The sequence below is a fragment of the Remersonia thermophila genome, chromosome 1, assembly GCF_042764415.1.
Source record: "Remersonia thermophila strain ATCC 22073 chromosome 1, whole genome shotgun sequence".
Lineage (NCBI taxonomy): Eukaryota > Fungi > Ascomycota > Sordariomycetes > Sordariales > Chaetomiaceae > Remersonia > Remersonia thermophila.
This window is the reverse complement of record NC_092217.1, coordinates 1,002,570-1,024,678: the sequence shown is the minus strand read 5'-3', so window position 1 is coordinate 1,024,678 and position 22,109 is coordinate 1,002,570. Positions and strand designations below refer to the sequence as shown.

The 22,109-nt window shown below is 60.8% G+C and overlaps 10 protein-coding genes across 10 annotated transcripts; 7 read left to right on the top strand and 3 right to left on the bottom strand.

Moving 5' to 3' along the window:
- Window positions 1-351: 351 nt before the first annotated feature.
- Window positions 352-1,638, top strand: VTJ83DRAFT_291 (uncharacterized protein; the record flags this gene model as incomplete). Its single annotated transcript, XM_071009232.1, has 2 exons — window positions 352-442; window positions 506-1,638. 2 exons carry the CDS (start codon window positions 352-354, stop codon window positions 1,636-1,638), a joined length of 1,224 nt encoding a protein of 407 aa, XP_070869644.1.
- Window positions 1,639-2,235: 597 nt separating this feature from the next.
- On the top strand, window positions 2,236-4,305 carry VTJ83DRAFT_290 (uncharacterized protein; the record flags this gene model as incomplete). Its single annotated transcript, XM_071009221.1, has 1 exon — window positions 2,236-4,305. The coding sequence occupies one exon, from the start codon at window positions 2,236-2,238 to the stop codon at window positions 4,303-4,305; it is 2,070 nt and encodes a 689-aa protein (XP_070869643.1).
- A 703-nt stretch (window positions 4,306-5,008) lies between these two features.
- VTJ83DRAFT_289 (uncharacterized protein) lies at window positions 5,009-6,937 on the top strand (the record flags this gene model as incomplete). Its single annotated transcript, XM_071009209.1, has 5 exons — window positions 5,009-5,332; window positions 5,485-5,650; window positions 5,733-5,783; window positions 5,913-6,402; window positions 6,499-6,937. 5 exons carry the CDS (start codon window positions 5,009-5,011, stop codon window positions 6,935-6,937), a joined length of 1,470 nt encoding a protein of 489 aa, XP_070869642.1.
- Window positions 6,938-7,085: 148 nt separating this feature from the next.
- On the bottom strand, window positions 7,086-8,011 carry VTJ83DRAFT_288 (uncharacterized protein; the record flags this gene model as incomplete). Its single annotated transcript, XM_071009198.1, has 4 exons — window positions 7,086-7,203; window positions 7,316-7,490; window positions 7,627-7,810; window positions 7,913-8,011. 4 exons carry the CDS (start codon window positions 8,009-8,011, stop codon window positions 7,086-7,088), a joined length of 576 nt encoding a protein of 191 aa, XP_070869641.1.
- A 791-nt stretch (window positions 8,012-8,802) lies between these two features.
- On the top strand, window positions 8,803-9,520 carry VTJ83DRAFT_287 (uncharacterized protein; the record flags this gene model as incomplete). The annotated part of the gene is made up of 3 exons (XM_071009187.1): window positions 8,803-8,834; window positions 8,896-8,971; window positions 9,080-9,520. The coding sequence occupies 3 exons, from the start codon at window positions 8,803-8,805 to the stop codon at window positions 9,518-9,520; spliced, it is 549 nt and encodes a 182-aa protein (XP_070869640.1).
- A 508-nt stretch (window positions 9,521-10,028) lies between these two features.
- On the bottom strand, window positions 10,029-10,918 carry VTJ83DRAFT_286 (uncharacterized protein; the record flags this gene model as incomplete). Its single annotated transcript, XM_071009176.1, has 3 exons — window positions 10,029-10,456; window positions 10,557-10,768; window positions 10,857-10,918. 3 exons carry the CDS (start codon window positions 10,916-10,918, stop codon window positions 10,029-10,031), a joined length of 702 nt encoding a protein of 233 aa, XP_070869639.1.
- Window positions 10,919-12,241: 1,323 nt separating this feature from the next.
- Window positions 12,242-12,902, top strand: VTJ83DRAFT_285 (uncharacterized protein; the record flags this gene model as incomplete). Its single annotated transcript, XM_071009165.1, has 3 exons — window positions 12,242-12,298; window positions 12,356-12,643; window positions 12,702-12,902. 3 exons carry the CDS (start codon window positions 12,242-12,244, stop codon window positions 12,900-12,902), a joined length of 546 nt encoding a protein of 181 aa, XP_070869638.1.
- A 1,127-nt stretch (window positions 12,903-14,029) lies between these two features.
- Window positions 14,030-15,864, top strand: VTJ83DRAFT_284 (uncharacterized protein; the record flags this gene model as incomplete). Its single annotated transcript, XM_071009154.1, has 5 exons — window positions 14,030-14,133; window positions 14,213-14,303; window positions 14,374-14,538; window positions 14,595-15,671; window positions 15,748-15,864. The coding sequence occupies 5 exons, from the start codon at window positions 14,030-14,032 to the stop codon at window positions 15,862-15,864; spliced, it is 1,554 nt and encodes a 517-aa protein (XP_070869637.1).
- A 555-nt stretch (window positions 15,865-16,419) lies between these two features.
- On the top strand, window positions 16,420-17,386 carry VTJ83DRAFT_283 (uncharacterized protein; the record flags this gene model as incomplete). The annotated part of the gene is made up of 3 exons (XM_071009143.1): window positions 16,420-16,557; window positions 16,701-16,901; window positions 17,114-17,386. 3 exons carry the CDS (start codon window positions 16,420-16,422, stop codon window positions 17,384-17,386), a joined length of 612 nt encoding a protein of 203 aa, XP_070869636.1.
- A 446-nt stretch (window positions 17,387-17,832) lies between these two features.
- VTJ83DRAFT_282 (uncharacterized protein) lies at window positions 17,833-21,529 on the bottom strand (the record flags this gene model as incomplete). The annotated part of the gene is made up of 2 exons (XM_071009132.1): window positions 17,833-21,055; window positions 21,114-21,529. The coding sequence occupies 2 exons, from the start codon at window positions 21,527-21,529 to the stop codon at window positions 17,833-17,835; spliced, it is 3,639 nt and encodes a 1,212-aa protein (XP_070869635.1).
- Between the last annotated feature and the right edge of the window lie 580 nt (window positions 21,530-22,109).

Here is a 22,109-nt window from a genome sequence, read left to right as displayed (position 1 = left end):
GTTGCCTGGCGGTACGGACAACCTGAATTAGGTAACTGGTAGTGAACTACCGTACCGCCCCTTACCCACGCAGCAGTTACTGCGTAGGTATCTTAGTTACACGGTACAGGGGTAAGATACCAGCCAGGGCTCGATTTACCATTTCCTCCAGGGGGGGCCACTTTTTTTTTGGACAACCTACCACCAAGCAAGCAACTTCGTCTCTTTTGCATCATCCCGGATGCGTTGGGTTCCAACAGAGAACGGTGCTTTTGCACATCTTTCCCTTCCGGTTGTCTAAACCAGCTTTCGACTCCTCCGCCCACCTCCAAGCATTCTCGATGCCGTCGGCCGGCGCACACAACAGGCACAATGGACGGTGACCCTGCGGTCGAGCACCAGCTCGATTCGTTCAGCCTTACCTTTCCGCTTCCCTACAGGGTGGCCTTCATCGTCATCTTGGGTGGGTTTCTTGGACGTGGCAACGCGGCAACCAGCTAGAAAGCATCGTCGCTAACCTTCGTAGCGGTCTGGGGCTGGGGCATCAACCTTCACTTCCTGCACATCCGCCGAATCGACGTTCCCGCGCTGATCCGCTATCCCGGCCGGTCCAGCTCGTCGCAGCTCTCCCACCACCACTCCACCTACCGCCTTGCGTCGTTCCTCTCCCTCGCCTCGGGCGCCTCCATCCTCATCTTCTGGCTCGTCACCCGCCGCGACCCCGTCCGCGTCATCGACTACGACTGGATCCCCATGACCAACCTGGCCGCGCTCGCCTTTCTCTTCGCCCTCCCCCTCCGCCGCTTCTCCGTCTCCCACACAGGCCGCAGCCGCCTGCTCTGGACCCTGCGCCGCATCAGCGTCGGCGGCCTGGCCGAGCCCAAGGATGGCAAGTTCGGCGACATCCTGCTGGCCGACGTGCTGACGAGCTACGCCAAGATCCTGGCCGACCTGTTTGTGTGCATCTGCATGTTCCTCTTCGACGGCCGCGACGGCTCCGCCACCGCCCGCCCGGACCGCGGCTGCGGCGGCGCCGTCATCGTCCCCCTGATCATGGCCATCCCGAGCACCATCCGCCTGCGCCAGTGCCTGATCGAGTTCGTGCGGGTCCGCCGCGCCCCGTACCGCGAGGCCACGGGCTGGGGAGGGCAGCACCTGGCCAACGCGGCCAAGTACGCCACGGCGTTCCCCGTCGTCACGCTCGGCGCCATGCTGAGGGGCCAAAAGGACGGATCGCCGGGCTTGTTCCGCGCCTGGGTCGCGGCCTGCCTGCTCAATTCGCTCTACAGCTTCTACTGGGACGTGACCAAGGATTGGGACCTGACCCTCTTCACCAAGGACCGCGACGCGCCGGACCAGCCGTTCGGCCTGCGCAGGACGCTGCTGATACACAAGCCCGGGGTGTACTACGCCGTCATCGCCATGGACCTGGTGCTGCGCTGCACCTGGACGATCAAGCTGAGCCCCCGCATGGATCGCATCGGCGACTTTGAAAGCTCCATCTTTTTGATTCAGTTCTTGGAGGTGTTTCGGCGCTGGGTCTGGATCTTTTTCCGCGTCGAGACGGAATGGATCCGCAACTCGGCCTTGGGCATGGGCTTGAATGACCTGGTTCTCCTGGGAGACCTACAAGGAAACAAATATCAGGACGAAGACTGAGCGGGACTCAACGGGGCGTTCGTGGTGGGCCTGGGAGGGGGGGCGGGCGCATGTGTCTCATTCCGACTTTGTCTATCGGTTACATCTTGCATAAGTGGCGCTTGGAACAAAAGGAACGGGCAGAGAGGCATGAGCATGTTTTGACAAGACGGCAGACCGGATATAGACTAATTGGATGCTATCGACACCGCCGGCGTCGTTTCTCTTGATGTTCCGAGATGGCGACGTCGGACCATTCTCACTCGTCCCAGCCCTAACAGTCAAACGATTGCGTGAAGTAGAAAGGTTGGCTTCCAACGTACGGGTCTCTTTGCTGGCTCTTCCGATGGGCGGCGACGGTTCAAAGGCGGGCATGCCTCTGACCGCTGGTGGGAGAAAGAAACCCCATCGCCCCGTGATTGGAGTCGTTTGTCATGGAGGGCGGAGACAAAGCGAGGATTCGGACCGCCTCGTCATCGAGATGTCTTTGTTTCGCCCCTGACCCGACAGACAGGTTGACCGTCCGTTTTAGGATGGCCAGCAGCCCTCGGGCCGAATAACTTCTTTGAGGGTTCATCTTCAAATGCCTTCTATCAGCATGGCGGTCGCCGGGGTTCGATGGTCATGATCACGACGTCGCAGCCCAACCTCGCCATGACCTGTTCCCAGAGTCCCGACGCCTCCACCTCGACTCTGTGCGAAGTTCGCACGAGGTCTGCTCCGCCCTACGACTCCCTCTCGCCGCCGCCTCGCAGGCGCCTGGAGAATCTTAGACAAGAATTCCTGCCTCCATCATCTCTCCGACGAAACCCCGGCGTCATCGCCTTCGGCCAGGAGGTGGACGCCGCCTTGGCTACCCCTGAACCGGCCATGTCGGCTGACGAGGCCAGCATCCTGCTGATGTTTCGCCTTGAGGGGCCGGCCGAGAGCCACCAGGACAAGCCCAACCCTGCCGAATCCGAGCACGCCACAGGCAAGCATCTCAAGAGGAAGAAGAAAACGCCGGACCTGAGGCTACGCTCCGCAGATGGGGCCCAAGAACCGCTCGACGCTGCCTTGCCACCGCAGGCCCAACCGCCCATCTACACGGTGTACGAGGTCACGGGCATGCAGCATGTTCCGTCCGTCCGGGAGACCACGCCGACCGGCCACCGCTCGGAAAAGAAGATCCACAAAATCACGGGCCTGGAGGTCGCTTCCGAACGGCCCGGGCAGAGGCACGGGGGGCACAAGGAACCGCTCGACAGCGAGGTCTCCTCGGGCAGCGAGCACGGCGATGAACAAGGCTCAGGATACCGCAATGCCGACCGCCACGTCCGGCGCAGCTTCGACTCGTCGGCCATGCCCAGCCCCCTGCGCATTGCGAAGCATCCTCCACGACCACCCGGCCGAAGCCCTGAGCGACCCGTCTCGTGCTCCCCCCGATACTCTAGGGAGCTGACCCGATCCCCTCTTTCGCCGCGATTTGAGAGGTTCAGCCTCGGGTTCGGTCGAGACACGCCCGGGATCGAGTCGGCTCCTGACCTGTATCACGAGGCTGCCCAAGAGCTGGCACGACAAGACCCGCTGACCGCTCAACAATCCAAGCCCGACGCGACGATTCGCCTGGCCGCAGAGATGCTCTTGCGCCCGGTTTCTGCGCCCGGCATCGACGACCGCTACCCACGAAGCCCCCCAGCCTTTTGGCAGCAAGAGCCGCGTCGGTCCCTGGGAGCCAGGACCTTGGGAAGCCTCCCCGACCGCCTGCGCAGCAGGCTCTCGGTCTCGCCGTCTCCGTCGCGCAATCCAAGCCAGCGCCGTTGGGGACGCAGCGGCAACCACGACGAGATCGGCACCCCCGAGACGGGCGGCTCCGTACCCCTCTCCCTCCCGAGCGACATCAGCACCCCAACCTCGAGCCTACCCGACGGCGCCCCCTCTCCGCGCCGCACCAGCCGCGGCAGCTCTCTCGTGGCCAAGGTGTTTCGGCGGTCCGTCCCCTCCCCGAGCAGCCCCGTGCCGCCTATCGGCAGCACGCCTTTCAACTCGCCCGTGTCCCCCCGGGCGCAACCAGCCGACAGCTTTGCCAACCCCATGCGCCGCTCTCCTCCCTCGCAACACAGCCACGGACAGCCATCCCTTCTCCCTCCTTCCCACGACCGCCGCCATCCCATGCATCGGGATTCTCCCGCCGCCACGGCCGCGGCTAGCCCGGCCTCCGCGCCGATCGCCAAAGAGCCCGAGGCACCCCGATCCCTCATCAACCAGCACCTTTCCTCCCTCGCAGCCAGGACGAACAACCTCGCCGCCGCCGTCGCCACCGCCGCCGCCGGGCTGCTCAACAAGGGCGCCACCGGCTTGAGCAGCCTCGCGGCGGGCGGGGAAGGCAGGCGCCGCCGCGAGCAGCTGAAGAGCAGCATCCGGGTGATGCCGGATGGGCGGCGGGTTGGGCCCGAGGCGGCTGGCGACGCGGCTGAGGACGTGGAGGGGAGCGGAGGGTGGTCGAGGGTGGTGTTTGGCGTTGGGTTCGGGTCGGAGGAGAGGTTGGCGATCGCGAGTTCGGTTCCTGTTGCTCCGCCGCCGCCACCGCCGCAGCCGCCACCGCTGCTGCCTCCACCACCTCTTTTTCCTTCAGCTGCCGCTACTGCTCACGATGCTCATGGCGCTGCTGGTGGTGGTGCTGGCGTGGATGTGAATCGGAGGGTTTGAGTCAAAGCTAAAAGGTGGAAGTTCAACGGCTGGAAGGACACCCGAGGCACATCCTACCTTGGGTAAGGCATCTCGATCTGTACTAGGTGTGATTTTCCTTAGCTTACTTTGTACTTTGTATAAACCGTTTGGACAAAACTTGCTTGTCCGGAGACCTGCGTGGGTTCTCAAAGCTTTTGCCCTCGAGTGCGAGCTCGCTTCCGTGCTGTGTAAGTAGTAACTACTGCGTACCTAGGTATAAACGTTCTAGCATGTTTCTACGGGTCCACCCCCCGAAAAATGTCGGTTGCATCCTTCACTCTGATATGTTCTCGAGTCCGTCGTCATGCGTCCAATACTTTTGGGTGACACGTCATTTTGCAGAGCGGGAGAGCCCAACAACCTACCTAGACCACCCACCCCCCACCGCGCTACCTTACGACAAGGCGTCCAGCCCGGCATTTGGCCCTGACAGCTACCCCCCCCCCCCCCCCCCCACTTACACCACCTCAATTGAATCCACTTGATCGGGACGGTTCCCGGGGTCTGTTATCCGAACATTGGCCCGACCCAACTGAACGGTCGTCGGCTTTTCGGTCAACCTGAACATGGTAGGTAGCACATGACCCGGATTTACCTAGGTACATGTAACGGCCCAGCCAGGCACGTATAAGCGGTGTTTTGCATCTCACACCGCCGTGCCAGCCCTCACGACGAGAGAACCATGACTTCGGCCCCCGCCGTCTCCGAGCAGCAGCCCCTGGCGCAGGCACAAGAAGTTGCTGGCGTGGCGTCGCGGGATCCAGGAGCCCTTCAATCCGTCATCCAGGGTCTCCAAGGCCAGCCCCAGCCCCTGGTTGACACCGCTCTTCCGCTCCACCAGCCCGACCAAGAGCCACAAGAAGACGGCGACCGCGCCGAGTGCCCCCAGCCCGAAGAAGAGCCCGAGCCCGACTCCGACTCCGAGTCCGTCTCTGCCGAAGATCCCAACGTCGAGTGCTCGTACTGGGATGTCCACGCCATGGCTCCTCTAAACGCCGCATCTGCGGTAAGTAACCATCATGCACGCACACACACACACACACACACACACTCCCTCTCCCTCTCCCTCCCTCTCTCTCTCTCTATCTCTTTCTTGCCTCCCCCGTCCCAGAAAATGCGTGTGCTCCCCAACCGCATGCTGACCTCTTTCTGGCAAAGGCCGCCATCTCCCGGCTGCGCGCCTACAAGCCGCCACCCTTCCCGCTATGGGACCGGCTCCCGCTGAGCCGCCGCGCCGCCGTGCTGCTGCTCTTGTATGCCGACCGCCGCGGCGACCTGCGTGTTGTCATCACCATGCGCGCCGCCAGCCTGCGCAGTTTCTCGGGTGCGTTCTTTGCTGGCTACGGCACCAGGACAGGTGCTTGCTGACGGTAGTGGGGGTGACCGGTGCTGACTCGCCGATTCAGGGCATGCTGCGCTTCCGGGAGGCAAGGCTGATAGCCTGGATGAGACGCCTTGTATGTGTCCCTCCCCCGCCCACTTGGCAGCTAGCCTGCGCCATCTGCCCGTGGCCCCTCGGAGCCGTCCACATGGGGCCCCTGCTCTGCCATCCCCTTCAACGACGCACAGCTAACTCTCCGCCGCAGACCAAATCGCCCGGCGCGAAGCCTACGAAGAGATCGGCTTGCCCCTGGACGACGGCAAGCTGCCTCCTCCCTTCCGGATCGAGCACCTGTGCTACCTGCCCATGAACCTGGCACGCACCGAGATAGTGGTGCGGCCGTGTGTCGCCCTGCTGCACACGGGTGACGGCCGAGCGCCGTCTCCCTTAGCGTCGCCCTCGCCGGCGCGGCAACAGCAGCCGAGGCAACAATCACCACCTCTAACGACCGAGGACCAATCATCGCCACCATCGCCGTCACCATATTCATCGCCATCATCACCATCATCATCATCACCATCACCATCCACCTCACGGACGCCAAAAACCGGGGTGTCATTGATACCGCGCCTCGACGCCAAAGAAGTTGCGGCGGTGTTTTCGGCGCCTTTTCACAACTTCCTCAGGGAGTCCGACGAGATTCCGCCGGCCGGGGCTAAGGCGCTGCCGCCGGGGAAGTGGTACGAAGGGAACTGGTACGTTTTCTTTTTTTTTTTTTCTCTCTCTCTCCCATACCGCTGCCTGCCTAGGTACTGCCTCGCTTTCCCTTTCAACTAATCCTCGTCTTGAAGGACGACATGGAACGATCATTCCTGGCGCATGCATTTCTTTTACGTGCCCGTCAACAACCAAAAGGTCGTCAAGCCCCACGTTAGCAAGGCCGATAGGCTTGCGACCCTCTCTTCCTCGTCGGAAAACGGCAATCCCGCTCCCGCCCAGGAGCAGAACGGGGCGGACGGGGACGACGAGGAGACGCGGTACAAGGTGTGGGGCATGACCGCGAGGATACTGGTCGACGCCGCCACCATCGCGTACGGCGAGCAGCCCGAGTTTGAGCACAACACGCACTTTGGCGACGAGGAGATCATTGAGATGCTGGCCAAGATGGGGAGGCTGGAGGAGAAGAAGAGGCCCGGAGGCGCGTTGGCGGCGGAGGATGCCAAGAGGGCGAAGGAGGTCACGGACGAAGAAAAGCGCGCGAGGAGGAAGGCGGAGGAGAGCAAGATGTAGACGGGGGACCGGTAGATGGGCGGCCTCTCCCGTGGGGAGCCGCTGGCTATCATATTATCAATCAGGTACACTGCGGTGGAGGTTTGGGTGCTCTTGGACCTGGGGATCTTCTGTCCCCGGCATGATGCTTCCGCCGTGGCCATCCGGCTTAGTGACAGGCCGTCTCCTTCGTGACGGCCGTGCTGCCGCCAAACACCAGGTACCCAAGCCCCGCGCCAAACGACACAGCGAGCATGACCCAGCCGTTGTAGGTCATGAAGATGAGCCTGTTCCCCCCCTCCCCGTTAGCGTTATCCTCTGGCTGGCGAGTCTCGCCCTTTCCCGAGCGAAGGAGCGGCGAGAGAGGGAGGAGAGGAGAGGAGTGGAGAGGAGACTCACATGATCATGAAGGCGTAAAAGTTCTGAATGCCATACAGCACCGCCTTGGTGACGTGGGCGCGCTGGGTGAGGCGCGTCCGAGTCTGACCTGTGGGCGGCGCGAGCAGCGAAAGGGGTGTCTCAGCAACAGACTCATCATCAGAGTAGTGAGGTTCGTACGGCCGGGATTGAGAGACTCGGTAACGACCGGGGAGGTTTCTTAGCGAGGAAGTCCGCCGATAGGTACAGAGCATTCGGGGAGTTTCGCATCAAAGGGAGGGGGGGGAGGGACAGTGGCATGGCAGCAGGAAACAAAACAAGTCCACACTTACGCGGCGCGGTCTCGACCCTCTTCGCCAGAGCAGCCTCGTACCGCCGTATTCCCTCACGCAGCGCCTCGTAGCCGGCACAGATGAGCACGACTGCGACCAGCGAGGCCACGAGGCTTAGGTTGGAGGAGATGTGCCACTGGCGGAACACGATGCACAGGTTGGTCGTGTCCCACGTGAAGAGCATCTAGAGCGAGCGGCCATCAGCATTGTTACGCCTGAACTTTGGGATGCCATGGAAGAAAAGGCTTCCAGAAGGAAAAAAAAAAAAAAAAAAAGAACAACCGACATTCATGCTGCACTGGTTGCCGCCCATATCGCCGTGGCCGGAATGATCAGAGTGATCCATCATCATGTGGTGATGGTGGTCATGCGAGGAGTGATCCATGATGCGAAGGAGTGAAGAAAGGGCTTGGAACGATGGTAAGAAGAAGCCCGACAACGCTGAGGAATTACGGAATACGGATGGCAAGCCAGCTTTATACGGAATTGCAACCAAGATAGAGGCAGATGCTGAAACAACGATGGGCAATCAGAAATACAGTGGTGGCGCTTGTCATATACCAGGTACCACGTCCACGTAGGTATTTGGTTTGGGAAAGAGGCCGGGTGTCCTGACGGGACCTGAGGCGCGGCCCGAATACATGCCAAGACCCGAAACGGCCAGGTCCTTGAGCTGGGCCCACCGAATGTCGTTACCGTAGTCTTGGCATTGGAGGGGGCCGGTTGCGTCAGAGCTTCAGATCACCCAGTTCCTTTGCGACATGCCGACAACGGTGACAAGGTCTACTGTGTATAGTACAGGCGCATGAAATGGATGAGGAGAGCGACGTGTGGCTCGAGAGATTTGATGGCGCCAACAAATTTACCAGAGCTTCGCTCATGTGCAGTTTCCAAGAGGCCGAGGTGCCACCATTGACCTCCTGGACCCTTACGCGCGCCCCGTGGTTCGATGCCTTCCCGACCGAGACCGAGTTCCGTCCGATTGCGGGGAGGATGTCATCGAGAAAAGAGTCAACCGGCTGTTGTAATCCGCTCATGGCTTTCAATGCAACTCACTCTCGAGACAACACCACTAGCGAACCATCATTGAAACCTTTCTTGCCCTGTCAAACCTTGTGTAGTATCTTCACCTCCAAAACTTCCATCTGCGCGGCTTGAGCCCCTTGGCCCTCCAACATGCTTGCCCCGCCTGTGAACCTGCCCAAGTGGTATGACAGACCTAGATGACAAGCTCGGTCTCTTCAAGGCCATCAAACTCACAAGCAGCAGGCTGGAGGAGAATTCTCACCTTCTGAAGCCCCCCATCAACAACTATTGCGTCTACAATGAGGACTTCACCGTCATGGTACTCGCCTTCCCCTCCCCCCCACCCCCCTGTCTTGTCTCTCGGCATCCGATGTCTCTCGTCTTCCCACCCAAGAAGAAGAGCTGCTAACCCCAGCCACCCCCCAAGATCGTCGGCGGCCCCAACGCCCGCACCGACTACCACATCAACCAAACCCCCGAGTGGTTCTACCAGCACAAGGGCGCCATGCTCCTCAAGGTCGTCGACGACGGCCAATTCCGCGACATCATCATCCGCGAAGGGGACATGTTCCTCCTGCCGGGCAACACGCCGCACAATCCGGTGCGCTTCGCCAACACGGTGGGCATCGTGCTGGAGCAGCGCCGGCCTGAGGGCACCCTGGACCGCATGCGCTGGTACTGCGCGCGCGAGGACTGCCGGGCGATTGTTCACGAGGCGGCGTTCCACTGCACCGATTTGGGAACGCAGATCAAGGAAGCCGTGGAGAAGTTTCGGGCGGACGAGGAGGCGAGGAGGTGCAAGAAGTGCGGCGAGGTGGCGGATTGGTGTCCGAAGCCGGGATCGATTCAAGATCCGAATCTGGCGTGATGGAGGGACGGAAGAAAGCATGAGGGGAAGGAAGGGGTAAGGGCTCTCTGAGAAGACTGAGAAGTTGGGAGTGTGAAGAGCACCGAGAGGATGTTTTGGGGCCTCTCACCGGTGCGATGATTGTATCATGCCATCTAGCAGCACGCTGCAGGTGAGCCTCGCACGAAATGTAAGAAAATGAGATACGAACAAAAATGAGACCAAAAACTAAAGTCCACCACCCAGCTCTCCTCCCACGCCGGTTGAGGAGCACGTACGGCAACGAACCCATGCTAAACGTCTCTCTCCTCAATAGTACTTGGCCGTCACGCAACTCATGGCACTCTGGAGAGAAGGAGGCTGATTCTCAGCCACGCAAAACAGAGATGGATATGCGCTTAGATATGTGCGTGTGTATATATACCAACAACGGCAGGATTCACTCAACCAGGGAAGCCGTTGCCGCGAGCAGACACAAAACGGCGCCGTCCATGGGACGTTCGCTTCGGAAACCGCAGCGCGGCAGAGCTCACGTCTCCCGATACTCATACGAGCTGGCCGACTCCTCGACCTTCACCTCCAGCCTCGCCTCCTCGAGCTCCTTCCCGTCCACGCGAATGCCCGCGCGCATCACGTCGCCCGGCACGACGGGGCCGACGCCCTTGGGCGTGCCCGTCAGGACGATGTCGCCCGGCTCGAGGGTCATGACCTTGGAGATGTCTCCCAGGATCCTCGGGATGCGGAACAGCATCAGCTGCGTCGAGTCCTGCTGCTGCACCTTGCCGTTGACCGTCAGGTACAGCTCGATGTTGTGCGGGTCCGGGATGGCCGCCTTGCCGATGGGGCTGCTCAGGGGCAGGAAGGTGTCGAAGCCCTTGCTGATGTCCCACGGGAGACCCTTCTTCTTGGCCTCGTTCTGGATGTTGCGCGCGGTGAGGTCGATGCTGAGGGCGTAGCCTGGATTACGGTTGTTTCCCACCCTGTAAGCTCACCGAGACGCCCGTGGACATGGAGTCGCGGAAGGGAGAGAGAGAGGGAAAAAAAAAAAAAGGCTCACTCTCGATGGCGTCTAGCGCCGCCTGCTCATCCTGCGGGTTGAAGTCGCGCACCCGCTTGCCCAGGATCAGGGCCAGCTCGACTTCGTAGTGCAGGTCGACGCCCTTGGGCCGGAGGACCGGGCCTTCGCCGGGCAGCAGGATGGATGAGGTGGGCTTCTGGAAGAAGAAGGGCTGCTTGGGCCGGGCGCTGTTGAGCTCGGCGATGTGGTCGCTGGAGGGAGGGGCGGGTTAGCAGCCGGCCGTCGCGCATGCCGGAACAGGCCGACGGAATCCAAGGGGGGAGCAAGGGGTTCACAGACGCATAGTTGCGGCCGATGCAGACAACCTTGCCGGCCCTCTTGAGCGACGCCAGGGTCGCCATGCCTCGTCGGAACATCAACATGCCGGATGGTTTCTCCGCGCTGGCGGGCAGCTATGAAGAACTCTTGGTGCCTATTGGAGTTGGCTTTTGTCCTAAGCACACGGAATGCGGCTCTCCACCGATGCTTGGGCCGCCGTTGAGCTGGGGATGGCTACAGTGCGGCGTGGTGTACCTATGTAATCCTGACAACAGGGAAGGTTGCGAACTTCGGCAGCGGATGCCCGGCTCGGCCCAACATTTCGGGCCAGGGAAACGTGGGCCCCGCCGGAACCTGCGCCAGGGGTGGTTGGCAAGGGCATGCTTTTCCGGCGTGAATCTGGAGAAGTGGAGAGAGAGAGAGGCCCGAGAGAGAGTGTGTGTGTGTGTGAGTGAGAGAGAGCTTCTACATGCAATTCCTCAACACTTGTGCCGAGTAGGGAAATGGACGTAGTTCAACTCGAGAACCTTGTACATAGCACAAGGTACAGAGTGGTCATGTGGATCTGCATTGCTCTGTGTCTTCTTTTCTTTTCTTGTTTTTTTCTTCTCTTGTAGGTGGTCGTACAGGGTGTGCGACAAAGTACTGTGTACTACACGGACAAGTACGGTATGCTGGCTTTCTTGGCCTGCTTTGACGCTGACTTCGAAACGGCCGAGCCGCTGATTCGTGTCAGCGGAATGAACGACACACCTACCGCTGGTGCCGCTGACGCCTTTTAGGATCCAATCCCAGGGTCCGAATCTCAGACCCTCGAGCCCCCGGGCCTGGGCTCAGGTTGACGACCACAACTCGAGACGCATCCCGTACACAGTAATCCATTTGTCGTCCTTTTCCTCGAATGTTCCGGGTCTTACACAGTACAGCGCCCGACCCGCATGCCAAGCATCCCGAGCAGGGATTCCCATCCGCATGGCCTGGCTCCGTCGGTACCCCACTGAACGAACAAAGGCCAGCATATCACTGTCCGTGATTTTGGCCTACGTTGATGCAAGCTCACCCGCGTCTGTACGCCATGGGGCACCGACTGTGCGAGTGCGCGACATCTTTGATTGGATCGCCGTGATTTCAAAAAGCCATGCTTGCGATTTGACTTTTGCCTCACCGCATCAAAGCACGCTGCGTAAATCCTACCGGGGCCAAAGAGCATTTCCTCGACGGACTCCGCCAGCTGTTCACAAGCCATTCCACCGGGTTGCTCTCGGTCACCAGCCGACGGCGTCGCGAACCCGCCATAGCTTCGCAGCATTATTGATCATCGTCAAGCTTGACGACTTCATCGTCCTCCCCTGGATGACGGCAGAACCACCGCACGGCGGGCCCTTTTTCCAGAGACAAGAGCCAGCATGGAGAGCATTCAGCTTGCGCAGATGCTCGCTGACCTGAGCGATCTGGATGCGGCTGTAGGTTGCCTGGCTGTCCCATTCCTGGCAGACTTCCAAACTCACCACGGCCACCAGCAGGATTCCCGCGCAGCCTCTGCCTTGGTCAGCGCCAACCGGCGTCACACGGCGCCGAACCTGGGCGACCACGAGAAGGCCTCGGATCACATCTCCACGCGGCCCGGCCTTCAGCAGCACCGGAGAGCATCCGATGCCTCGGCCGTCTCGATGGGGTCGTCCTTCTTCTCAAGAACCGGCACGCCGGCCAGGTTCGACAAGCTCGGTCGGAGGATCCTGACCCCTCCCAACACCCAGTCGAACTCGGCCCATGGATCCATCCCGGGAACGCCGAGACGGGAGCTCGAGGTGAGCAGCGCATCGCCCTCGTGCCGTTCTCCTATGCTAAACGCCGGCAACCAAACAGGGAGACGATGACGACGTTGACCGTGCCAACACCCTCATGTCGCTCTACGACCTCCGCGCCAAGCTGAAAGACCAAGACTACGGCCGGAACCTGAGCAAGCTGCGCGAGAAAATCGACGCCCTGCATGCGCGGCAACAGCTGAGCGAGAGGAAGGACTCTGTCGATGGAAGATCCAAATATATCTACCCCAAGAATGCTTAAGCGAGGAGCAGCGCTTTGCTGCCGCCTTCGGCTGGACGTTGAGGAGGCGCACGGGACGCCGGGAGAGGGCGGGCGGGAACTTGGCATGGTCTCGGTTTACGGTGGGCGAACCTGGGGTCTCGGGACACCGCGGCGGTGTGTTGGGTTATTGCTGGGATACAATGTGGATAGGAAAAACTGGCGTTCTGGGAGCGTTGGAGTACTGGAACTGCGGGATACATCTGGCTCATCATCACCTGGGTTTTGTCGAGTCTGTTCACGGGGGGGCACTAGGATATTGCCAAAGATAACTGTGGTTACTCGACGACGGCGGCGGCGGCGACGACGACGGGCCCTTCGTAGACGAGCCATCTCAAACCGCTCGGTGCTCCTTGTGTCTCTCCGAGCGTTGCTAAAAAACGAGAGCGGAAGCTCCTTGCTGACACAACAAGGTTGGAGTTTCGTACCTAGAATAGATCCCCAAGGCCTCCGTCGTTACTTGCTATGCGAGAGGTCACGAGGGGGAAAATGCCTCATGACTCGCAGGCTGTAGGCCGTATAGGGATGCGAGGTGCAGATAGTACTGGTGTGCCACACCAAATATCCATATCTCCAAGGATGTTGGTAAGAGTGCAAGTTGGCTCCATACACAGTACCTAGGTCGAGGTCCCGCCCCTAGGGGGGGTGGCGGGGGTCGGGGGACGGGACCCTGTGCTTACCGCAGGTTGTATGTACGCTGGCCCCCCCCCCCCCCCCCCCCCCCCCCGCCTGTCCGCCACCCCACGCCTGCGCTGCAACTCTTGATGGCGGGGCGCAAAAGCATGCGACCGCCCGAAACGCAGCGGCAGGACCCACATATTCGTCACTGGCCAAAGGGGCCCACATTTCAGCCTGGACCTCGTTCCGTCCCTGTCGGTGTCGGCGCGTCAATCGCTTTTCCGCCAAGAGCGCCTTTCGACGATTTCCAAAGGCGTTCCAGGGCACCAACTTCGATCCGACAACCACCGTCGCCGAGCTACCGCGCCGGTATCACGTTTGCCCGCAACCCCTCGAGGCTCGCAGAACCAGACCACAGATACAATACAGCGCCCTCGATTCGGCCGGCCCGTCGCAAGCCAACGCATTGACTTCGGCAAAACCCGCCAAAGATGGCCACCGGAGTCGACGCGAAGCTCCTCAAGAGCACTCGGTTTCCTCCCGAGTTCAACCAGAAGGTGGACATGCAAAAGGTCAATGTTCAGGTGATGAAAAAGTCAGTCCTGCCGCACGAGATCAACCCTAAGCCTGCTGCTTGGATGGTGAGCCATGGCGGCTAACGGCGGCTGGAGCAGATGGATCGCGAACCGCATCACGGAACTCCTGGGCGGCGAGGATGACGTCGTCATCGAGATGCTCTTCGACCTCATCGAGGGCAGTCGTTTTGTCGGTTCTCCCCCCAACCAACCTCCATCATCGCCTCGACCGCCGTATGCTGACAGCCCGGATGATGCAGCCCGATATCAAGTCCATCCAGATCCAGCTCACGGGTTTCCTCGACAAAGACACCCCGGCGTTCTGCAAGGAGCTGTGGAAGCTCCTCTTGAGCGCACAGAACAGCCCGCAGGGCGTGCCAAAGGAGCTGCTTGAGGCCAAGAAGCTGGAGCTGATGCAGGAAAAGGTGCGTGGTTGATTCTCGGGAAGCCTCGCGGCCACCCTCGGCTGACGCAGCAGCAGCTCGAAGCAGATAAAGCCGCCGAAGAAGCTCGCCAGCGACGAGAGGAACTTGAGCGCCAGCGGGGCAGGGGCGGTCGCGGCGGCGGGCCCGTGCGAGGCGACTCGTGGCGCGGAGGGCGCGATGACAGAGATCACGGCGGGCTTGGGCGCGGGCGGTCCCGTTCGCCGCCGCGTTTCCGCGACCGAGGCCGCGGTGGCGTCCGCGGCGGGGGAGGCTGGACCCGGGACATCTACGTTCCCCGCGGCAGCTCACCTCGGCGAGGCGGCGGAGGAGCAGGACGACGCGACGACAGAGGGCGCCGTCGCTCACCTTCCCGGTCCCGGTCCCGATCCCGATCTCGTACCCGCTCCGTCTCTTCAAGGTCGTTGTCGCGGTCGCGGTCACGCACCCGCAGCCCTAGCGTGGATGGAAGCCGTCGGTCCATGACGCGATCCCCCAGCCCGCCGCGCAGGAGACGCGGCCGGTCCCGGTCTCGCACCCCGGTGTCCCGACGGGACGCAGGCAAGCGTCGGCGGTCACGCCGCAGCCCTTCTCGCTCGGTGTCATCGGACCGAAGCTCCCGCTCGCCGAAGCGCCGTCGCTATTCGAGGTCGCGGAGCCGCAGCCGCGGCCGCGGCGGCCGCAGCACGAGCTCCAGCAGCAGCCGCAGCCGATCCAGGACCCCGCCTCGCCGCTACAGCCGATCCGTGTCCATGTCGTCATCCCGGCACTCGCGGTCGCGCAGCCGCACGCCTCCGCCGCGGCGGTCGAGACGTGACAGCAGGAGCGCCTCGCGCGGGTCGGACAGGCGTCGGAGCAGGACCAGGAGTAGGAGCAGGGGCCGCAGCGCGAGCCCTGCCAGCTCGTATGACAGCCGGCGTCGGTCCTCATCGTCACGCAGCCGGTCTCGGTCTCTCCAACGGCGACGAAGCCCTCGCCGTGCCCGGGGCGGGAAGCCCAGGAGCGGATCCAGGGGCCGACGGGGCTCTTCTGAATCTTCGTACTCTACTGGACGGAACAGATCGGCTGATGGTGCAGGCGCTCAAGACAGACCGAGATCTTCCCGTGACAACCCGGCCGCTTCGAACCAGAAACAGGTACGTTTTTCACATGGAGTTCCCGTCGGTTGCCATCACGACAGAGCCCGTTGGCTGACTGGTTAGCTGGTAACAGGATGATGGTGATGCGAAATCCGCCATGCAACTCCGCGAGAAGGAGCTCAAAGAGACAATCAAGAAGATGAGATCCTCGAAGAGCGGAGACACCCACATTGAGGCTAACTCGGCTTGAAGCTCGGCTCGGCTCTTCTCTGCTGCCATCCGGTGGACGACAATTTTCGTTACATGGCTCATTGACAAGAACCACGGGTTGGCGGGCGCGCCGCGTTGGGGTCGGGAGATTTCTGAAGCTCTCGCCGCCATTCTTACCTTCCGGGCTTTGCAAGTTGCCGAGCTTCGCGTACAGGTTGCAAGCCTCCTCTAGCTGTACAAAAAGAAAAAAGAGAGAGAAATTGTGTGCACCTCTAGTAATTGATTTCTTCTAGCAATGTCTCTCTGACTCCTCACCTGCATTGAATCGTGACAGTGCAACGAAGCCAGGATTCTGCTTCTTTTCTGGTCTTGTCGAGATGGTTGGAGAATATAATACACAGTAGACGGGGGGGCATCATCGGCATTCTGAGCCGGCCCGGATGGAAGGCCGGCCGCCGTATCTTGGCGCTCTTGGCGGGGCGTCCGGGGACGCGGTCGCCGCGTCGCCCATTTTCCATCTTTCAACTTGCATCCGACGAGCTGGAACGACAAAGCATACAACCCAGCACCGCCGCCAACGCAACCAAACCCCAGGATGACAGAAGCGACGCCTGCAAATGCCTCCAGCGGCGACACGGCCGCCTCCTCGGCGGCAGGAATCCCCTTTTACGAAAAGCAACGACACCTCCTGAAGGAACTCATCTTCAAGCGGAAGCAAGCGGAAAAGAAGCTGGTGCGTACGGCGGCTAGCGGCAATCCCCCCCAAACCACCCAATTCTTTGTTCCGGCCAGGATATGGAGAGAGAGAGAGAGAGAGAGAGAGAGAGAAGCACCGCGGCTAACCAACGCGCGCGCTTGTTCGCGACGACCCCGCAGGCCAACATCGAAGAGTTCATCCTCGCCAAAGAGTCCGAGTACCTCGAGTCGACGCCCACCGGCAACATCATCACGGGCTTCGACAACTACATCAAGGGAGGGACGGCCGCCGCTGCGGCGCAGCGCCGCAAGGCCAGCATGACGGATCAGAACCGCGTCTTTTCGAGGAGCTCCGTGTCGTATAACCCCGCCGCGGCTGCGGTACGTTTCGCCTTTCTGTTTTTTTTTCCCTTGTTCTCCCAATCTACCTTACCTTGCCTACCTGGCTGCGCGCATGCGCGCGCGCGCGCGCCAACACACATACACACACACATCTAGACGCCTACACGCCTACATGCAAGCACAACGCACCATCATAAAGAAAGATAGATGGAGATGTATGCTGACGGGGAACCCGCGGACGCACCAAGCAGGACGCGCAAACCCCGGCCTCCACCCCAGCCTCGCACGCCCCGACGCCCGTGTCCAGCAGCTTCGGCGGCGGCGAGGGCAGGGCGGGCAGGGACGGGCCGTCCGGGGCGCCGACGCCGAACAGCACCGCGACAGGGGGAGGGGGTGGTGGCGGCGGCGGCGGCAGAGGAGGAGCGTCCAAGAAGGGCAAGAAGCACCTCGCCGGGGCCGAGGACAGCGAGACGGACGGGCGGGAGGCCAAGAAGGCGAGGACGAACTTTGGGGCGAGGAAGTGACTCAGGTCTCGGGACGTACACGTCGGGCGCGTGATGATGAATGCTCTTGCATCGGGGAGGCTTCTTTCTTGTATTTCTCTTTGCGGTCTGTGGCGTTTTGGGGTGGGGTTGGGGGCTTGGGACGGGCGTTAGAATGGGTGGCGTCTGAGGTTGGGGCATCTGCTAAATAATACCTACAAGACGCGCACGGAACAACATACTACCAAGTTCGTGTAGGTAGTGGACGGTTGTACAAACACTTGGTCTTGAATGGGGATGGGGGTTTCTGTCTACCTTGAAGCACATAGGGCATGGACTTCTTTGGAGGTCGATTTACAGAATTGCAAAACGAATACCCCACGGCATCTAGGGTAGTGGATGAGGTGGTCAGGACTTGCAACACTTTATGGCCTCCCTCTATGTGGGAGGAGTGTGTATTTCTATTTCCTGCCCCCGCTGATCTAACGCTAAGCAGCAGCATGGGCAGCTTCAGGGTCAGTGGCACCCGAATCCGGAGCTGCATTGGACTCGTCGACACCATTCATGTCATCTCTCCCAGCAGTTTCCCCTAATTCATCCTTCTTTCCCTCCTCACTATCCTGTGCTGCCGTTCCGCCCTCCTCCCTTTCAACAGCAGTAAGCCAGTCCTCCTCCACCTCCTCTTTCTCCTTTTCTGTTTCCTTCCCCTTCCCCTTCACCACAGCAGTAGTAGGAGCAGAAGCAGCGGCGGCAGCAGCAGCTGTGGTGGTGGTGGTGGTGGTGGTGGTGGTGGTGGTGGTAGTGGTGGTGGCCGCCGCCGCTTTCTTCTCGCCCAACTTCCTCAGCGCCACAAACGCACCGCCCGCCCGCTGCTGTGCTGGGGCCGCAGCCGTTCCAGGCTTGCTGTTCATCGTCGCCTTGCGCCACGAGCCCCGGCTCGCGACCGCGCTCCATCCGTTGCTCGACGGGTCCGCTTCCCTCCGGGTGATGACGTTGGCGGGCCCGTCAATGTGGCACAGCGTGACCGAGCCAGCTAGGCCAAGGCGGGAGACGGTCTTCGCAATGCCGGGCTTGGCATTTGCCAGAACCTTCTCGATCCCTTCCGGGGTGGGGGCAAGGGATGTGGCGATAGCCGCAGCCGTCACGGCCCCCGGAACGGCTTTGATGATGACTTCTTCCGACGGGAGGAAGCTGGTGGCAAAGGTCACTGCCGGGCCGGAGCGGGAGGCGGTCGCTAGGTCGGTGGCCAGTGCGGCGTCGAGCTCGTCAATGGTCAGCCCGAAGCGTGGGTTGCTCAGCAGGATGGCGTTGAAGGGTTGAAGCTGTGGTTGTTTAGGTGCTGCAGGTTTGATCGCAGATGCGCCCGTCCCGAGGTTGGCCGCGGCCTGGGCGATGCGGACGCATTGAGCGAGGGTCTTGGGCGGTGCTGAGACGAATCTAGGGGTCTTGAACACGCACACATGGCGGTGAGGTTCTGGATCCATGCTCTCCGTGTCGAAGCCGAAGTCGGCGGCGAGGTTATGTAGAAACGCTCGCTGGTGCGCAGGCATGGGTTTGAAACGAATGCGCTTCTCCTCCGGCGTAGCAGCAAAGACGCGGAGCTCGCGCTCTTGCTCTTGCGCCCAGGCCATGTTTTCGCGAAACAGCTTGAGCGTGGCGTCGGAATAGGGGATGTGGTCATCGGTATGGGTGTTCGGGTCGATGTCTAGAGCCTCGGCAAGCTTCCGATTCCGTTGAAGGCGCAGGCACTCGTCGTCGCACTTGAGAGGCTCTCTCGCAGGCGGCGGCCCGAGCCTCGAAGCCAGGCATCGAACCTCCTGCTTGCGGCGCTGGCAAGGGCAGGTGAGAAATGTTTTCGACTGGCATGGCTTGTCCTCCTTGCAAGGGAAGGGTGCGTGGCACTCGTCAACGCAGGGATGCTCGCATGACTTTCGAATCTTGTCACAAGGCTGCGAGCAGTGAGAACCAGAGGCATTGGCGTCTTCGCACTCTCCAGGCTTGTGGCATGGCTTCCTGCATTCATGGGCACCGCACTTTAGTTTCTTTCCGCACGGAAGACCGCACCTCCCTTCCCCGAACCAACAGGGCTGGTTCATGAGCTTCTTCTTGCCGCAGATGCACATTCTCTCCACCAGGAACGGACACTTGGGACAAGCCACGTCGTCCGGGTGACATTGGTGTTCGATGGCTGGGTGGCCGCAGGAGCGCGGCCTCGTGCAAGGGAACCGGCACTCTGGAGGCCGGGTTCCGCATGGCTGTGGTGGCTGCAATACCGTCCGGCCGCAGGCGCAGCTGACTTCGTCGAAGACGGCCTCGAGACATGATAGACACGGTCCTTTATGGCAGAGCTGCTGGCAGGTGTGTTTCCCGCACTTGAGCGGCCGACCGCACAACTGCAGGCAAATGTGCTCCGATTCGAAATGCTCCGTGGCGCTCCGCTTCTGCTTTCGCCGCTCTGCCGCCTTCTTCTCTCCGGGGCAGCACCGTTCGCCACACTCGTGTCTGCCGCAGTTCTTCTGGGTCCTGCAAATGCGGAAGCATTCAGGGTGAGCAACTTCGCCTTGGTGGCATGCCGACTCGGCCGTCGTCTTGCCACATCTGCACGACACCTGCATGCGCTGAGCACAAGGAGCACAGGTACCGGTATGGCATTTGTCGGTGCACAGATGACCGCAAGCCAGAACCTTATTGCATGGCTTGTCGCAGCGCGGGACCGGGTCTTGACATGACTGTCTCTGCTCCAGGCCCATCGATGCCAGTGACGTCTTGCCGCATGGGCAGTGCGTGACAACATCGGGCGAGAGGGGGCAGTGAGCGACAGCCTCGTCCTGAGCGTGGCATGGCTTCTGGCAGACATGAACCCCGCAATCAAACGGCCGTCCGCAGATGGCGCCGCAGGAAAACGAGCCTTCAAACCATTCCGAGCTGTTCTCGGCAGCATTTTCTGTCAACGACGCTTTCCGTTGCCCGTAGTTGAAGGATTCCTGGATCTCGCCGCGCTGGCTGCAGGGCATCACCCGCTGCTCCTTGCCACAGTAGCAGGCCGCCGACACCAAATTCTCGCAGGAACCGCACAGCCCTGCATGGCAAGGCTGAGTGCAGAAATGTTCTCCGCAGGGAAGCATGTCGCCGCAAGGTTCCTGGCAGCTCCATCCTTTCCCATAGTCGGTCTCGCTGCATCGCTTGGTGGACGTGTTCTTGCCGCAGAAGCAGGGCTGGCTCGGTCCCATCAGCGTGCATGGCGGGCAGGGCCCGGCATGGCACATCAAAGGACACTGGTGCGGGCATGTTGGCCGAGGTTTGGAGCACGTCTGCCCGCATGTGTGGGGAGGAAGGCCGGGGATAGGCTTGGGGTCGACATCTTTGCCACACCAGCAGCGGTACGGCCCGGGATCCTCCGTCAGGTTTGAGTTGCAGCCGGGACATCGCCAACCGTCAGGCTGGGTCGGGTTGGGGTTTTCTTCCCGCGCTTTCTTCTGGTTAATGTGCCATTTCTTGACACAGTGAAGGTGCGTGACGGTCCAGCAAATCGAGCACGACCACACCTTGGAGTTCCGCAGGACCTCGTTGGTGCAGATGACGCACTCGTACTGCTGGCGGTCGATATCCTCGTGGATGCGAGTGGGGAGATCCGCCGCCGTGGACTTCGGCTGAGGAGCTGAAGCAGGGCTGGGCCGCTGTCGTGGTGGCGCCCCTGCAGGTGGCTCGGTGCTATGGGATGCATGAGTCCACGGTCTCGCAACCCCAGAGATTATTGAGAAGGACATACCTAGGTGGCGGAGCTGGTTGGCCCGGAACGAACTCGGGTGCAGCCGCCCTCAATCCGGAAGCTGACGAGCTGCCCTCGCTGTCGAGGTTTGGCGGGGCTCTCCGTCCCCCTCGATGCGAGACCACGATCGAGCGTTGGCCAGTGCCACGTCTCCCAACACCACGCCTCCCCCTTTCTCCTCGTCCCCTCCCTGAGCGGGGCTGCTCGGACGTTGCCTGTCCAGCGTCGACCGTTGAAGCAGTTGCCGGTTCAGGATTGTTCGACGCAGGTGCCGGCTGCGATGGTTGGGCTGCATCGGATGTCTGGTTTGACTGCCTGGGTCTTCGTGGACGGCCTCTGTGAAATCCACCTCTACGAGGGCCTCTCGCTCGCTGAGAGCCTCTCTGAGTTGGCCCTGCTGATTGAGGCTCGGTCATGATGTGTGCCAATATCAGAGTTCACTGTCGTGTGAAACCGGAGCCTAGGATGTCCAAAACTTGAATTGCCCAGACTCAACAAGGCCCCAGGTTTGGAATTTTTTTTGGTGAAACTCGAAGGCTTCGAGTTTGTCCAGTTAAAAATAGCAATGAAGAGTGATCAATAGAAGGAACGTTGAAAACAACCCTTGGTCTTATCACAGGGCGACAAGAAAAAAAACGTTGCGTGAAGGCAAACAAAACTATTCTGAGGTTTTCGAGGCTGATGGCAAATGCGATTACCAACCAGGAAGGCAGTAATTACTGTGGCCAGTCTGGTTACCGAATGAGTAACACAGTGCTGACACTGGGTGGATTGCCCTCCAAACGCATGGAAAGAGCGACATTCGCACTGTTAACCTGATGAATCATCTTATACTCATCGCCTCTCATCAGAGCTCAAGGTGACAAGATCACACTCCCAGGACGCAATGAGCATTTTGGGAAACCTTTCATTATTCCACGAGCCGTTTTGAGGCTTCCTGAGCAGGCTGTGCCTTATGAAGTAGTTGATCGGGGTGCCGGTAGGTGCGTTCTGAGA